This window comes from Varanus komodoensis, unplaced genomic scaffold (assembly GCF_004798865.1).
Source record: "Varanus komodoensis strain SLA01 unplaced genomic scaffold, ASM479886v1 scaffold13_1, whole genome shotgun sequence".
In the NCBI taxonomy this organism is placed as follows: domain Eukaryota; kingdom Metazoa; phylum Chordata; class Lepidosauria; order Squamata; family Varanidae; genus Varanus; species Varanus komodoensis.
In genome coordinates this window covers 9,351,572-9,369,664 of record NW_025335408.1, presented here as the reverse complement: position 1 = coordinate 9,369,664, position 18,093 = coordinate 9,351,572, and the positions used below count along the sequence as shown (strand labels likewise).

The 18,093-nt window shown below is 43.6% G+C and overlaps 1 protein-coding gene across 2 annotated transcripts in view; it reads right to left on the bottom strand.

Moving 5' to 3' along the window:
• Window positions 1-276: 276 nt before the first annotated feature.
• The window catches only part of TES (testin LIM domain protein), a 36,051-nt gene continuing 18,234 nt past the window's right edge, over window positions 277-18,093 (bottom strand). For both annotated transcript variants that reach the window (XM_044423075.1, XM_044423076.1), the window contains 5 exons: window positions 12,048-12,300; window positions 10,309-10,644; window positions 8,277-8,492; window positions 7,621-7,779; window positions 277-2,205 (listed from right to left, as the gene is read on the bottom strand). In XM_044423075.1, coding sequence (XP_044279010.1) covers window positions 2,014-2,205; window positions 7,621-7,779; window positions 8,277-8,492; window positions 10,309-10,644; window positions 12,048-12,300 — 1,156 coding nt within the window. In that variant the 3' untranslated portion in view covers window positions 277-2,013. The remainder of the gene's footprint in view (window positions 2,206-7,620; window positions 7,780-8,276; window positions 8,493-10,308; window positions 10,645-12,047; window positions 12,301-18,093) is intronic.

Below are 18,093 nucleotides of genomic sequence, written 5' to 3'. Positions count from 1 at the left end.
ATTACATTTGTTAACATCATCTATCAAATACAGCACATTTAACACAAACCTTTCAGAATGTCTACTTTTATTTGTCCAGGGAGCCAAGAATTCAATAGACTTCTTTACAATAGGCAGGCACCACTGAGAGAGAGAGGAGAGAAAGCACCACCTTTCTTCATGTCCATACAGTGAAAGAGTGCTTTTTATCTTTGAGGATATCACCCCCTGCTGGAACAGTGCAGTCATTGCAGTGCCTCTTCCAAAATGAAATAGATGCTACTTCAAGCAAAGAAATGGCTTAACAAAGGTTTTATTTGAGAGTAATTAGAGGTATACAGATCTCTTTAAGAGCAGAATTGGAAGAGTTTGCATAGTTTACAAAGCCAACAACTTTCCTTTCTCCCTGCATTCCTTTGCTATGTACCGTCTTACATTCATCATAAATACCAGCATGTGTCTGTATTGCTCCTTAAGGAACGGAGGAGGCTGTCTTAGCTAGATGGACCAGGCGTCTGATTTTATGTAAGTTTTGTCTACACAGGCTTTACAGGAACTCTCCAAGGAGAGAATTTTTCCAGTCCTAGCTGGAGAGGCCTGGACTGAACAAAGGAACTTCTGCATTTGAACAGGGCTCTACCACTGAGCCCTTCCCAACACAGTCCTAGCCATTTCCAGGCCTCAGTGTCAACCGTACTAGGCAAGATGGTCTGCTAATCTGACTCCATACAAGATATTTGTTTCTTGGTTCACATGCACACACCTTCCTGGGCTTCTCTCAGATCTAACTTAGCATCCATTACATGGTGTGTGTAGTGTGCAGCTTGGTATCAAAATCTGTGCAGGAGTTTATTTGCAAACCACGAGAAACAGCTTGCCCACCTAAAAAAAGATGGTTGCTGGTTTAATTAACACGTTCATTCATGTATAAGGGTGTGGGCAGATTTATGTCTTCCCATTTTGCCTGTTACTTTGGACAACAAATTGACAGAGGCAACACAACCACGCTGGGTAACAAACCTACAGGAAGAATACAGGGATAAAAAGAGGCATGTGTATTTTGTGGAAAAACCCTTTAGTTTACAGGCACCCAGTCACATTCTATGCCCGAAAGCATTAAAAAAACTTGTACATATTTTAGAATTAATGATGAAAAACTGTATTTTAATGCCATTCAAGGCTGAACCCCAACATTGACATGTGCCTAAAATGCCCAATGATACGCCGTAAGAGTTTTGAAAAAGCGAATCATGTCTGATTAGCTTTTTCAAAACTAATCAGACATGTCTGAGGGCTGCAGTGTCTACACTGCAAGTCAAAACAAGCAGTCCATGGTGCCACTTTAGAGTGAAGTTGAGGTATTCAAATGTTTGAATGCTACTCCACACTTTAAAACGTCTTCATTTACATCAGCAAGCATATTACAATTTACCATTCTCCCTGATATGTTCAAAAATATTTGCTGGATGGGCCTTCTGTTAAAGTATGAAGATTTACTAAATTCTAACACCCGCTCCCCAAGAAAAACAGTTCAGTCCAGAATCAGTTCCATGCCATGTTGGCTGCTAGGCTTGGGATCATCTGCTGATTAGATGTGTAGAGAAACTTTCAGCCCACAGCATGGCCAAAGATCAGGATGATGGGAATTGTAGTCCACCCCAGGGAGGACCACAGGTTCCATTACCCATGATGTAATGCACAGTACTTATAATGTACCCAAGCCAAGATTTTATTATTAAATTTCTTGAGACACATGCTTGAAAAAAATGAAGGCTAAACGGTATACAGCCCTTGACATATATAACGACTACCAGGCTCGATACATGTGAAAAAGTTTCCAGCAAGAAATCAAAAAAGCAGTAAGAATACAAATGTGCTAAAGAGCTTAAATCACAAGCAATCAAGTTAGTAATGTAAAAATCTTTGGAATTTGCCATGTAACACTTTCAATGTTGTTAAAATGCCCCAATACAGTAGAAATGCAGAGGACTTTGGAATAAGGCGGAGCTTGGTTTCAATGCGGCTTCCTCCCCTTTAGGACATCATCTTTTTCTTACACTCCACCGAGCAGAAAACCATCCCTTCCACTGGCATAAACTTCTGGCCAATGAGGCACTTGCTGCAGCAGGAGCACAGGAAGCACTCGGTGGTGGCATGCCAGTTGAAGCTGTTGTAGCTCACACGCTGAACTTCCGGGTCAATGGCATTGTGGCACCCCTGGCAGACCTAGTGGGCAAACGAGAACACCGACAGACTTTTACATTTTAGAAAGCAACCCCAAAGCTGTGCCTGGGCCGAGACAGAATGATTATGGCAGCAGCCACACTACGACTACTTGTTCTGTTACTGCAGATTTACACCACAGAAACGGCAGTCTCTACTCCTGACAGGGCTCCTAAGAGTGCGCAAGCACATGCATAGATGCAGAGCAGCATTCTCTCTCTTTCTCCCCCCTGCCCACCACCCCCCTTGAGTGGCACACTCAAGCCAGCAAGCAAACTGCTCTTTAAAGATACTTCCACATTTCAAAGACGACTCACTGATAGAACGGCCGGGCTGTTTTTGTGCGAAGCTCTTCCCCACACTCCAAAATTCTATTGGGCATATGGAATGGCTCCCTGAGAGCTCACTAGAGCGACACAGTATGAAAGCCGCACTTGTAGGAAGGAAAGAAATTGACCGAGTCCAGAATCTGGGAAAGCAAGCCCTCAGGGTCACTCCCTGAACTGATGGTGCATATCATACACATAGTGCATAACCTAAATTTTAATTTCATAACCAGCTTTATCACAAAAGCAAGGGCTGACTACCAAACCATGTTGATCAACAGCACTTTCTCTTAGATATTTTGCACATCTGGTAGTTCACATTCTGAATTTGCCTCTGGAGTCATTCTAGCTATGAAGATAGTAAGGACATGGATTTTATTTTGTCAAGAGAGACTGTGCTCAGCATGACATCTGCCCATTGGCAGAACCTGCAGGACAAGCAAGAACGGGCAACATCGGCATGTGGCAAGAACCTCTCTGTTAAATGCTTTCGAGAGGTTTGCACTTGGTGGCAGGATCGTGAAAGCTTGAACTGCGACACCATAATCTGGCTGAATGGCCCAGAACCTTATAGGTAAAAATAAGCCCAGGTAATAACATGCAAATTCCCCAGTGCTAAAATATATGGGTTAAAATGTCTCAGCTGAGTCACAGTAGATGAAATGCAACAACAGCTGATGTCAAGAATTATGAAATTGAAAAAATAGTGTTCATATTTTTATATTGTAATAGCAATTTTATTACTATTACAATATTGGATTTATACCCCACCTTTCTTCTTCCTGAAAGGAACCCAAGGGGGCCCTCTGTTTTATCCTCACAACAACCCTGTGAGGTAGGTTAGGCTGGGTGATAGTGACTGGACCAAAGTCACCCAGTGGGCTTCATGAACTGGGGACTAGAACCCAGATTGCCTGAGTCCCAGTTCCATGTTGTTAACCACTACGCCACATAGAGTAACGTCAACCACACAGTCATGTCTGAAAATACACATGCCAGTGCAAATACACCATTGGTTATTTCACTCTTCAAGATGGACATGATTGTCTAGAAAATCACAGCACTGAAGAGTACTACAGCTTTGCCAAATTATTGTTGAATAGAAATTAAGCAAAAATGCTATCAGGCTATAAACCCACTGAACTTCATGTGACTTAATTCTGAGAAGACATGCAAAGGATTGCACCACTAAGCAAACAACTAAGGAAGTGCACTGTCTTAATTTCATAGCCTAATAAATGAGGGTTGTGGAATGTGTCGCATTCCAGATGATGCTGGACTACACCACCTATCATCTCACCATAGATTTTCTTGGCCAGGCTGATGGGCGTGGCAGGACACCAATACCTGCAGGGTCACATGTACTTGAACCTTGTAAATGAACTGGTCATGAGATCCTGTGCATGTTTACTCAGTAGTAAGTCCCACTGGGTTTAATGGCACTTACTCTGAGGTAATTAAGTCCAGGATTGCAGCCAGAGGGCTTTGCTAGCCTCCTAGGCTACTTCTATACACCTCAGTTTGTTTTGACTGATAATTTTCATTTCTGGAAGACGCTAGCCATGTTCCAATGCAACGGCATGCTGGAATCACTGAGCACGAGGGCTCACTGAACATGGGCAGGGTAGCATGTTTGTGTATGCCGTCCAAGTGCCTCTGGCTTGGATCTTCCTGCCAGCAGAGGGCAGCTAAATTAGCTAGAAATTAATGAGGGAGCAAAATTTTCATTGCATCTGCACTTGTTACCCTCTTAACAAACTAGGAATGGGACTCAAACTTCAGAGCTTGGCTTCAGTCTCTGGTCAGTCAGCAGAGATGTGAAACACTAATCTGGGACCCTGTCCAGGTGGGCTCCTTATACTGAAACAGCTTCCATACAATAAAGTTACCTCAAAATAGCAATTTGGCACATTTGGGAGAAGGCTAGGCTAGATCCCAGCCTTTCTCAACCTGATACCCTTCTGGCGGTGTGGGCTACAACACCCAGCATCCCAGTTGTCCATGCTTTCCGGGGATCCTGAGACTTGCAGTGCAATACATCCAGAAGCACCATGCTCCTAGCTCTTTCCACATATCCATGACATGCAATTAACAAGCACACAGAAGAGGAGAGCTGGCAGTAGCTGGAAGGTGGCCCCATCGTCCACATGCCTGGTGGCATGACTGTATAGGGAAGCCTGATGGATACAGAAACAGAACGAGTTGGATGGGGCCTCCTGATTTTCCTCTGCAACTGAGTTCTGCAACCTGCTGTCTCCTCCACATTATCTCTATGGTGTACCCCAAAGCAAGTCTACTTAAACTAAGCCTCCCTAGAGTTCAATGGAGCTTACTCCCAAGTAAGCACATATTGGACTTAAGTGGAACCCCATGGAGGGAATGCCTGAGAAGGCTTCATGGATCTCCTGCTGGCTTTCTAAACAGAGGCTTCTTGTTGTTGTTTCTGGGTGTGATGTCTGCATAGTATTTGATCCTTTTAACTGCTTGCAAATCACCCTGGGAACATGCATTACTGGGCAGATTAAAAAGCAAATAATAAAGCAACCAGGCAAGCAAGCAAGCTCACAGCAGTACAGCTAACCTCGAGCTAAATTGCCACATCTACTGTTTTAAGAGCAAGGTCACAGACCTGTCTGTTGCAACAGTTTAAAGAGTGGTTCCTCTGTACTTCTGAGTAACAATGCAATGGACCAGCAAGTTCTTTAGAAAAAGAGGATGTGAAGAACTGCGAGGAATTTTCCCTCAGCTGGGTCATTTCAGATGATGGTGAGAGAAAGAAGGGGTGACCGAGCGCTCCAACAAATATTTATGTTCTGAGGGTTGCTAAGCTCCATTTGAGAATTTGAGTTAAAAAACAAGACTCAAAAGTTAGTAAAACATACAAAGAAAGCACTCGTTAAAGAAGAGAAAAAAATCACACAAGAATACTCCAAAGCTTCTGAATAAACATCCTGTTTTTTAAAGCATAAATATGAAAAACAATGGCGTAGAGAGAACAAAGAAAATCCCGAGGAAGTCATTAACTTTGGACTAATTTGTGCACATGGTACAAAAGGTTCTTGTAGATACATTTGCGGCCTTTTATGCAGCAATCTTTAAGGTATTCATGGAGCCCACCCACATGTATGCACAACAGGAGATGTTAAAAGCAATTCAGGAGACCCAAACTGCAGCACAAAATGGTGAAATATCACAAACACAATCTAGGAGACAGTACAAAGGCACTTCCCCTATGAAAGTCTTCGACCAGGAGAGCTGCCCCAGAGGGGAGATTTACAGCCCAGGGGCAACCTGGATACTTCAATAAATTGACTCCTTTCAGGTAGTTTATCTGCTGCATATGAGGCAGAGGATTTTCCCAGCCTAGCCCCCCCTCCCTCCCCGACTTCCAGTCAGGTTGTGGCCTAGCCATTAATAACTGCAATTAGAACAGTTTCTTCCTCCATTAGTTTGGAACTGCATACATTTTTAAAAAAGAGCTTTTGGGCAAAGAATGTGCCAGGGTGTCTATTACATTGCAGGTGTTTTGTTTTTAGAAAAATACAGATGCCTCTTTTCTCCCTGCATGATTTCTTTCAGGGTTGTTACCCACCTTGGTTTGCCTCTGTTAATGTCTTGTCCTAAATAATAGGCAATTTGAAATATTTCAAATTTCCTACCCCTGAAACATGAATGAAATTGCTCATACAAGCAAGAATGACATGGCACCCTCCAGCCAGAAATACCACCCTCAATACTGTAAGCCAACGACGACTAACCTTGAAGACATTTTGTTATTCAACGGTTGTGTGCTTTATGTGCTATCCTGTCTCTGGGTGTGTTGTCTGTGTCTTATTGGGAGGTGTGTGTGTGTTTGTATATGTGTTTATTTTGCATATGAGGTTCCTTTCTTGTTTCTTGGGCAACTTGCGATCCTTGCCAGACTTGTGCTATTTTCTAATTTCTCCAGACAGCCATGTTGTGGTCATGCCTATAAGAGTTTCGCCAATTTTGAGGTGTGTTCATGCGCCCCAAAATGTTGCTGCTCTCTGCTGTAGCATATTCAGCAACCAATGGAAGAAAAATACACCCTTATAACAGTTTGAGCACCCTGATGGCAATAACTGGCATTATTCTTACCCTCTCCACATAGTTAGCACTTGAAGGGAGAAATAATTAATAATTGTACCTTCATACCTTTAATCTTATTAGTGGGTCAATTTTTAATGTACATATTAAATATTAGACATGACATGCTTGCTTATCTGAAAGTTAAAAATGCTATTTTTTATGCTATTTTATGAATTTGACTAGCCTAAAAAAAATCTCCTGTTCCTTCCTCTCATCTCAGCTGAAGGACAGCATATTCTGTTTTTGGAACTTGTAATGCTATTTGCCAGCCTCCCCGATCACTATACAGTCAATGCCTGGAGCAGATGTGGGCAAATGTCAGGTCTATGGGCTCCACTTTGCTGATTTTAGCTAACCCTGTGAGATCTACCAATCAGATCTAGGTACAAAAGACACACACTGGGAATCAGAGGATTCTAAGCCCAGAAACTTGAGTACCAGAGCTGGACGAAGCTCCTAGTAGCTCTGCACAAAACCATCCACTCAGGGTTTCACTGAGCATTCTTCATTTCATTTTCAGCACTGTAAGTGCTTGAGTAAGCCATTGTCTTGTTGCTATTATTCAATTCCCAGGTGGAGTCAGAAAACTTTACAGATCTATTGCAAATTACCCAGATGACTACCATTAGATGTCCATCAACTTTCTGCCTACGGGCATAAGTCCACACTATTGCAATGAAGCTCTATAATATTATGTTTACAAGATACAGTTCACTGACACTTGAGGTACCACATTAATGCTGTAATCCTGCACTCACACATCTGGGAATATGTCCCACTGAATTAAGTAGGACTTTCTTCTGAGTGAATGTATACAAGGATGAATAGTTAAAAAGTCTTAGCACTCAAGATTTTGCTCCTCACCACCCCTTTAGTTATGTCCTTCAGGAAACACACTACTTTAAACAAGATATGGAAAGGCCTGTTTACTTTACACTGGAATGACTTCATATAGCAGTTGCAAATGCCAGGCAAGCCTTACCACAGCATGGTTCTTCACGTAGCAAGGTTTGCAAATCGGCTTTTCGTTAACCATGACATAGATCTCCCCAGCCAAGACGCAATCACAATCAAAGCAGCAGAAATGTTTCAGATGCCAGTTTTGACCTTCTGCCTGGGTGTACTCATTGCTGAATATAAGCTGCAGGGAGACAAGGTTATCAGACATGCATTAGTCTAGCTGTATGGTCCTTCTCTTCTAGAAGACTTGATAAACTAAGGCATCCTTCCAGATCTCTATTCCATCATGACTTCAACATGTTCCACTTAAGAGTTCATCTTTTCCAACAAAATTTCCTCAGGACCTGTGTTAATTTCCTCAGCACATGTGGATGGCTGACCACTGCCTCTCCCCTCAAGGGAGCAGACAAGTCCATTTGTGCATCAAGAAGAATAATACAGTGCATGTGGCAAGTCTGCCATAAGCAGGAGTAACAGAATACGCTTGCAGAGGCAGAGGTACCAACCAACATATGCAATGAACACAAATTCTCACCTGCATTGCTACCTGCACCAAAATTAACAAAGCTGGCCAAGTTCTCCGAAGTCTGGCTCAGCAAATAACTTTGTGGACTTGTTAGATCTGGCCTCAAAATGAGAGTGAATTTTGCAGGAGGACAAAAGAGAGATCTGACTCACCTCGTCACACCCAGCACAGCGGGGCTTTTCACTGTCACAGTAGTGCCGGCCACAGTATAATTTTCCATTCTTCCAGAAGTAGATCATGTCTACCAGCAGCTCACTGCAGGTGCAGCAGACAAAGCAAGCAGGGTGCCAGAGCTTGTCATATCCAGCACGCTCAGCATAGACTGCCGGGTCACCTTCTTTCATGTTCAGTTTGCACCGGAAACAGAACTACAAGAAATCACAGAGTCACACTGGGCTCTCTCCAAGTCATGTCTGTATGTAAGGAAAAGTGTTGCTGAAATATATACTCAGCCAGTCAGGTTTTGGTACAGTTGCAAGCCAAGCCACTCAGCAGATGGCAGCTTTAACAGTGGAAAAAATTATTTTCGATAGCCTTCCCCCAACCTGGTGCTTTCCAGATGGTTTGGACTACAACTCCCTTCAGCCACAGCCAGCATGGCCAATGTTCAGTGGTGCTGAGAGTTATAATCTAGAGCAGCAGAAAGGTACCAGGTTGGGAAAGGCTTATTTAAGTATTATGTATTTATTTATTTATTTATTTATTTATTTATTTATTTATTAGATTTATATCCCACCCAATTATCCAAAATAGCTCTAAATATTCTCAATATTCTAGAAGCACAACCCCAGCACTGAGTAGCTACTACAATCCTTTTGCTTCATATGATCTTTCAGAGGAGAACTGGGATCCAAGAACTGCTTCAAGGTCGGTACCCACAGGCTTTTTAAAACTAGGCTTAGCTTTTACCCTATCTTTCCAAAACCTCCTTCATTTTTCAAATCTGCTTGGGAGGAGGCAAGGAGCAAATACTGCTAAAGGGAAAGCGATGTTTCCTGCTCCCCGGGCTGACAAAACGATTTCACTGGCTTTTGGATCCCCATGTAAATCAGCAACAGAGAAGGGTCGGGTTCACATGTAACACTACATTTCTTCCGCTTTGGCCAGTAGGGGGAGGCTTGAAGCATGTTTCCTGCTTCTTCCTTGTGGCTGCAGCAGAAGAAGGGTGTGGGGGAACGCGAATGCGCCCAAAGTTTCCCAAGGCTCTCTCAGGTAGTGCTAAACTATAGTACAGTATTTATTTGCAATGGGGCTTGCTACTTTCTGGGAACAGTAACTGACACCAAGAGGCCAATGTCCATGGATTTATGATATTTGATTCGAAGCAGGGGCCTTCCTCCACTGAAATTAGCTGGTGGTAGGAGGCAGTAGCTTTTTTCTGGGCCTCCGATTCAGTATCTAACTTCTTCCCTCTTCATCTACCAAGGGTTGCTTTTCTGCACCAGTGTTCACCTTGAAAAGAAAACGATTTCTTCCTGGGAATTAAGGGCTCTCACATAAATATAGCATGCCCACACCGCTCACCTCGAGAGACCAAGTATTGATCTTTCTGTGGGTATGAAGTGTGGCAGAATATAGTTAGGACTTGGCTGCAGCATGGAGAAGATAGAGCAGATTTGTTCTGTGCCCCTCCAGAGGACAGAACGGCCTCTAATGGGCGAAAATAGCAAGGAAGCAGCTTTCCGCTAAACTCGGGCAGCAATTTCTTGGCAAGATCCGTTCGACAGGGTATCAGCAGACAGCCTCGGGAGGTGGGAGGCTCTCCTTTGCTGGGGAGTTTTAAACAGAAGCTGCATAACATTCCTTTAAAGTTCCTTTTTAAAATGTGAAGTATAATCAGTATGATTATATGCTCCCTTTTCCATGCTTCTTTCCCCCCAGCAACTGCCATCAATCCCCAGAACAATACATGCTAGAGCCTCTGCAGCGTCAGTGGAGACTCCAGAGACATTGACTCCTGCCCTGTTACTTTTACCTTGAAGAAAAACACAGTCCTTTTTGACTAAAAAAAATAGAACACACACCACCTACATTCTTACTAAAGCAGCGCAATATGGAAAGGATAACAATTTAAAATGCCAAGCTACAAGAATAAAAATGACATGCTTTCCCATCATTTATCTGAAGACATGCTCCTTATTTACAGCATTACAAAAATGGATATAGACCAATATGCACACTTACATATTGGGACCCCTTCTGGCCCGCCATTTTGTCTTCCATGGCTCCGACAGTGGCTGAAGTGCTCCTCTCTCCATTACTTGGAACGTTCTTCTCCCTGGCTTTCACATCGATGTCGCTTGGGAGCTTGACATCTCCCACTCCCAGCGCCTCATTCTTGTATTTCTTCACAAACTGCTCCATCTGCTTCACCTCATTTGGAGTTAGTTCGTGGCATCTGGAAGGATCCTGATCGTGAGCAGGCAACTGCTTGGCCAGCTGCTTCTTCCTGTACTGAGCTCCTTCTGAGCCGGCCACTGGCTGCTTCTCCTTTGGAAGCATCTGCATATAATGCCTCGCCTAGGGAGAGCCAGGAGGGATTGCTAGCATTAGTTATCATCAGATGCCCTTGAGTTTCCAGCTTTCTAAACATTAAAAAAAAAAAGACGACGACGATGAAGAAGAAACCGGGTGGGGGGGAGGGGGGGACAACCAAAGGGAGATTTCGTTGTCTTCGCAGGCACGAGTGGACACCAAGGTATGGATGGTCAAACTGGGGTGAAATGAAAGTTAGGGTACTGGGCTAATGAGGGGCAGAAGCTGAAATTAAACATTGCACAGCATAAAAGCATTTGTTTAATTCAGGACTGTAATACTAGTAACAATGTTTACCTAACATCGAATGTCTTTAGATACTTACAAGTGCATAAGCTTTCAGATTGACTAATTGCAATCTTTGCTTTTTTTATACAGGGGAAAAGTGGAGGCGGCGGAGAGGAGCAAGATCTTGTGCTTTTTACAGAGATTCTAGGTCTGTTTAATTTAAAACATTTTTAAAGGTGAGGTGTATATTAATAAAAAATGGTCAATATCTGCAAATAAAAATGTTTTCCATAAAATCTGTAAAAAAAAAAATTTACAAGCTGCATGTGGATCTCTAGCCTTCTGCTTTAGCTCACACAGCGTGACATGACAGAAACTTGACTCAAGACTGAAACCAAAAAGAAAGCCAAAAAAGAATCCAAAGAAGGCTATCTCATCTAGATGAACCGTTAATAAACCAAAGGGAGCTTTTCTTTTGGAAGACAACTCTGAATTCATTCTGACCATATACAGTAACAGAAATGGACCGGCCTGAGTGTTTCCTTTAGCTTTTAAACAATGACATAAATTGTGCAGGTTTTCCAGTGCCATGTCCCATTTCTGGAAGTCTTTTTACAACTGCTCATTTGGGAATGCATAAATCATCCTAAGTGGTAGTGAACATTTCTAATGCAGTTTTTAATCCCAGCCATTAACACTACAGCTTTCCCTCACCCACCGCTCCTGCTCACCCAAACACCACTGCTTCTCTTCTTCTCCCTTGTTGCAGTTAATTTAGGACTTGGCTATATGGTGGCTATTTCTATCAGGCAGGTACAAGATGAGAGAACTGCCAGACCTCATTCCACCACACTTATGCTTGCCAATGGAAGTAACTTATTACTGCATCTTTGCCCAACACCTGGTGCTTTCAAGATGTGCTGAGCTACATTTCTCAGCATGGCCAATGGCTATCCTGATGGGGTAATGGGAGTTGTTATCCAAGACATCTGGAAAGCTTTATGGCTGAAGGCTGGCTTCTAGCTACCAAGATGATCATTCTGTTTACACTGGAAAGTCATTCCACATCAACGTAAGACTTGCATCCCAGCTGATCTATATACCCTACAACTCCTTCAACTCTTCCAAAGCCACCAAGAGTACCTTATAGGATATCTCACCAGGGTTTGATTCTGAACTGGAGGTGCCCATTCGTAAGTCACAGTATTGATTGACACATTCTTCTTGGCAGCTATGGGATTAGTCAGTATCATTACGTTGCGCTTGTACATAGGGATCCCATCTGATTTCAGCTTCGCAATGAGGGTTGTATATTTTGTATCCTCAAAGAGCTTCCCCACTTTACGGTCATCCTCATTGCTGGTGGGAACATCGTGCTCCTCTTGCCCACACTTGCAGTTTCGGCATATTTTTCTGGAGGTCCAGAAGACAAAGACAATTAGGTTGCATTCAAATAAACACTTAATAATGTTCCCATCAAGGTGACATGCTGCCCTAATTCTATACTGCTGACTTTTCGTGTATGTCCTCAGCTCCAACCTCTCTGCTGAGAATTCATGTTTAGTCAAAACACAGAATTCAAGTATCCCAATGGCATTCCCTGCTTCATCTTCTAGAATGGACCTTCCTGTTCCTAGATGCTGTTGGACTACAACTCCCAGCATCATCCTGACTCAGCATGGCCAATGGTCAAGTAGGGTGAGACTTGTAGCCAACCAAGTCTGGGGGTCCAAGACTGGGAGATGCCAATCTGGAAAACAGCAGGGAAGACACCTAGGGAAGGAGGGCAACCGGCCTTGTGCTGGTCTGAGCTCCAGAAAACAGAATTCCTTTCTGTTTGGCAGCCACATTCAATGTCAGAGAAGTTCCTGGGGGCTGCGATCCAGTACTATTGAAAATACCTGCATGTATTAGCTTGAGGCTTTTACTGCTAGTGGCTATGCTCTAGGAGAGATATTCCAACATTTTAGAATGGGAGGAAAACATCACAAAAGCCCAGAAGCCACTAAATAACCAGCTGCTGGGGGAAAGGGGGCACTGACTTACGGGGAACACCAGAGAACCAAATCTGGCCCATGAGCCTGTGGTTTAACATCCTCTGATTTACATAAGCAAGCAGCTCATTTAGAAATACTTCTTCCTGCTCCCTCCTCACTAGCAAATTTCTCAGAGGTACAAATTGTATTCCTCCAGTTTGCTCTAGGTGGTATGCATTACTAACTCTCCACCCATATTATTCTCACAACCACTCTGTGTCTGTGACTGGCTCCAGTCCACCAAGTGAGTTTTGTGGATAGGCAGTAATTTGCTTCGGGGTTGCTATGGGTTTATAGGGTGTGGTTGTTGGGCATACCACACCACACTATTCTCACATTACTAGTGATGGGATGCGTGACTGCTGCCTCATTGCAACATGGGCAGCTCATGTGAAAAAGGAGCTCCAGCGGCGTTGTGTTCCTCTATGGGCCATCAATGCCTGCATGGGATGTGCCCAGTCAATGAAGAAATCACATAAAAACATTCCTGGAAGATAACAGGATTACTTCTGCCACAGACCTCAGTGAAATTGCATTAACGGTAAAGGAAAAGGTTTCCCCTTGCTGTTAAGTCCAGTCATGCCTGACTCTGGGGGGCAGTGCTCATCTCCGTTTCCTAGCCGAGGGAGCCAGCGTTTGTCCGCAGACAGTCTCCGTGGCCATGTGGCCGGCATGACTAAACACCGAAGTGCACGGAACGCTGTTTCCTGCCCACCAAAGTGGTATCTTTTTATCTACTTGCATTTGCATGCTTTCGAACTGCAAGGTTGGCAGGAGCTGGGACGGAGCAATGGGAACTCACCCCGTCGTGCAAATTCGAACTGGGATCGTGTGGTCCTTTAGATGGTGCTGGACTACAACCCCCAACATCCACCCCACTACTACCCAGCAGACTCCCTGCCCGAGCTGATGGAGATTGTTTTGGACCTGGTTTTGAGGACTCCCAGGATGGTGGTCTTGGGGGACCTCAATATTCATGTCGAGGTGGCCTTGTCTGGGGCGGTTCAGGACTTCATGGCTGCCGTGACAAACATGGGACCACCTAAACATGTCACTGGCCCATATAAAAGGTCACACGGTAGACCTGGTTTTCTCAACTGGGCAGGAAGAAACTGGCAGTAAGGGGGTTGTTATTTTTTTGTTTTGTTATTGCTATTATTTTTATTTATATATTGTGCTGTGAGTCGTCCAGAGAGCCTCTGGCTATGGGGTGGCCTACAAATGTGATAATAAATAAATGAATAAAATCATCCTTAGCCACTGCCCATTCTGTCTGGAACTGACAGCAGTTTGAAGTCTGGCATCCTAGAGGGCCACACCAAAATGGCTGCATTTGGTTGTTCTCTCCTAAGCCAAATTATGTTACCCCATGGGTAAGCTTGCAAAAAAGCTATCATCCAGTTCCCCAGTGACTTAGGAACACACTAGGCTTTATTTATTTGCATGCCGTCCAATTGTGCCACAACACCTCTGGGTGGCTCACAATTACAAGATAAAGACACAATAAAAACAATAACACCACATTAAAAATAAAATAATAAAATACAAGCAGAAATACAAAAGAAAGGTTATATGGCATTAGCTGTGAAAATATTTTTTGAAAAGGAAGGTCTTTGCCTGGTGCCGAAAAGAAAGCAAGGAATGCGCCAGGCGAATCTCCTTGGGGAGAGCATTCCAAATATGGGGAGCAGCTGCAGAAAAGCCCCTCCTCCTAGCAGCCACCCTTCTCACCTCCTTAAAGGATGGCCCCCACAGGAGCCCCTCCCTCCACGTAGATGTCAAAAGCCAGGTGAACACATATGGGACATTATGACATTAGATGTGCATATGCATTTAATGTGCATAATTTTAAAAATGCAAATGCAGCCCTATCAGTGGCTCTCAGCTGCAAAGTGGAGTAACAGCTCACGCCTGTTGTGAGATATCACCTTCAGAAAGTGGAGAGAACTCTCATTGGCGTCAACCTCTCTCCACCTGTCTGAAGTTCCCATCCTTCTACAGGTTCAGGACAGGTATACACCTTGAAGGTGTATTTGCCAGGCTAACAAATGCACTTGCCAGGTCACCGCTGGCAAGCTGGTGATGCTTTTGCGGAGCCTTGCAGAGCAGAATGGTCCCTTTTAGACCGGATGTTGGCTTTGTGCATCTGAACACAGTTCCTACTCCCTTTGCTGGCTACGGAGTAGCGAGGAGGAGGTACGGAATGACATCATGAGCTGTACAAGTGCCGTGCACACTTCCAATGCAAAGGAAATGAAATAAAACTCTTCATTGTATTACAGCAAGTTCAAACTTGGGAGGGAGGGAGTGAGCAAGAAAGATACTGGTGGTGTGACCCTAAATCACAAGAAACATAAATGAAGCACCTTCTAACCTCACGTTTATTAAATTCCTAACTTACATTTAGGCAATATTTGAATTAGGCTTTATGCATATCCAGGAGGTTTTGATCTTATAGAGAGGGAGTCTACAGCTGTTATTTTACCAAAGCAAACAATAAAAAAGCATTTTAAGAAATAACTCAACAGGGCAGTGAGCACAGCGTGCTAACACATCCTGCCAATAAGCCATGAAAGGTTGGTAGTTGTCTGAACAACTCAGTCTGCCTGACACACGCTGGGGCTCGCTGAGGGTCATCCCTGCTTCCTCCTCAATTTTCCCATGACAGTTCCCAAGAGATTTTGCAGCAGGGCTGACTCATCTCCTCTCCCCCTCTCCCCAATGAGATCCCAAGTCCTTTTTCTTTTCCCGTGCCTTTTTTTCCTTTTCCCATTCCCCTGCTCCCCGGAGAGTATGAAGTGATATCTGAAGCCCAGTGGCAGTGCTTCAGGGTACCCAAGCAGAACATGGGTTGGCTACCTTTTCATTTCAAAGAATGTGCTCCAAATGTGCACAAATTTCATTCTTTGTTAGAAAAAAATGCTAACTTTTAGGGGAAAAATAGACTTGTTGAGGTATGGAAAGCCTTGCTTACATTCCCTCGCCCAGTAGATCCTAGTGCTCCCAACTCTTCCACCCATACCTGAGACCCTAGCTTCTCAGGCATACATCCCGCCCCACTTTCACCACCCTTGGGGCAGCTGCCCGGGTTTGGACAATGTAAGAGCCCATTGTGGGTACACCAATTCCTACAAGAAGCCATGTGTTCTCAGAGGGACTAGATGCTCTAAAACAAGCCGTCCTGTGGGAAGTGGTCTGGGTTCACACAACACGGTCCCCCGCCATGGCTTGTCACCCATGTGGGGTTGTCATGTCAATTGAACCCAGCCAAAGTCTCAGTTCCCATTCAGAGCACTAGCTGCATGTGACCCTGAAGGTAGTCTTGGTGCCTCCATGGGAGAAATAGGATAGCATTTGTGTTGGTGCTCTGCTTATTCATAGGTTATGTTACTTGCAAAGGACTTATTTTGTATATTAGGACTTATTAGCCATACATTTGAAGCCTTTGGGCTTGGGAAGACCAAACTAAAGGCCTTCCAGGACAAACTGTTAACAGCACAAACTAAGTAAATTCATGGATCAAAATAGCGATTGAAAGAAATTCCCAGCAAACTGAAAGTTCTGCCTTTAATACTGGAGGAGGTGGAGATTCAAAATTATGCCCTCTCAGCCACAATATATGCAACACATCAGAATTTGATCCTGACCTGGCACTGGACATGTCAAGGTCATTTGCAAAAAAGAGACCATTGTTTTGTAGTTTTCATGTAGCAGTAACACAAATTCCTCAGTTGTCATGCCAAGAATTTTTCCCAATGGCTTAATGTTATACATCTTTACTTGCAGTTGGCTTGATACTGTCACAGATGTTACACTCCCATCTAGTGGAAAAGAATGTAATTATACTGTAGGCTCTTAAGCAAAAGCCAGTATAATTCTTCCTTAGATAATTTCGCAGAAAGTTGCATGCACATATACCCACTGAGCCCCGTACATAAAGTAGGGAGAAGAATTCCACATTCTGTCATCCCACAGTTCCAGAAAAGCCATTTTCAAGCTTAGTTAGTAACAGACCTTTTCTTAAAATTAATAAAACTCATCTTAATAGATTAACAGTTCCACTTTGAAACAGGAAAGTTACTCAGATTCTGCTGAGCTTTCCCAGAGGTGAGATAATACTGAGAGGGAAAAAAGCAAAACAAAAACTACGTTCTATCCAGATATTTGCTGGAACTTTAACAGTGCGAGAGTAGAATTGTTACCGGCAATGCAAGCAGGTAATGAGTTACTAAAGACAAGCACAAGCATCAATCAATAGCAGCTTAAAGGTTAAGTTACCTCTCGATTGAAGATTTTCCTCTCAGTTGGTAAGTTTACAAACCACACTAAGCTACCCTGCAAGTAAGCTATACAATGTGGGATGTTAACAGAACAACCAACAGCAACAAGTGCTCCGAACAGGAGCTGTGAAAATAGAAAGGAGCTTACATTGCAAAGTGAGAAATCTTCTCTTACAACCCTTTGGGTGCCCTTGTTTTTGCAGCATTTCCTCCTTTTCAATTGACAGCTAGCCAACTAGGCCCTAGCAACTGTGCACAATCTAGTCCAGCTGTTTCCTATGGCACCTTGTTGCTCCCTTTGACAGCTGCAACAGACAACTAAGCTGACCAGACAAGATTTCCTGTATCAGACAGATAAATGTAAATGCACTCTTGTACACTTGCAGAAGACTGATTGGGAGAAAAAGACAGTTCCAGAACTTTCTGGATCTGAAAAACAAATTTAAAAGGGTGGTAAACCAGTGATGGTTAATCTAGTGTGCCACTTGGGCACTGGTAGAGGGGTTGTTATAGGAAGTGACATGGGTGAGATCACAAAGAGTTAACAGGTGGCTTTGCTGTATTGTAAGTCAATACTTCCAATAAAATTGCTCTCCTGGGTTTGGAATACGTGTGAACCCATCATGGATGGAACAACCACTTGTACAAGTTGTCAGGGTGACTTGCTGCCCCAAAATATGCCAACCCGTGGAAAGCAGCTGGATGACATGACAACCTACCATGCCTCATTACCCATGATGGGTTGTTGGGTCATGCAAACAAACTCAGTGTTTAAAAGACAAGGGCAAAGAAACCTTTTCCCACATCTACGCAGTTGCTAGCACAGCATCTGATTAACTGTGGAAACCTAACTGAATTCCAAAAATTAGCAAATCTTTTAAGCTATGGGA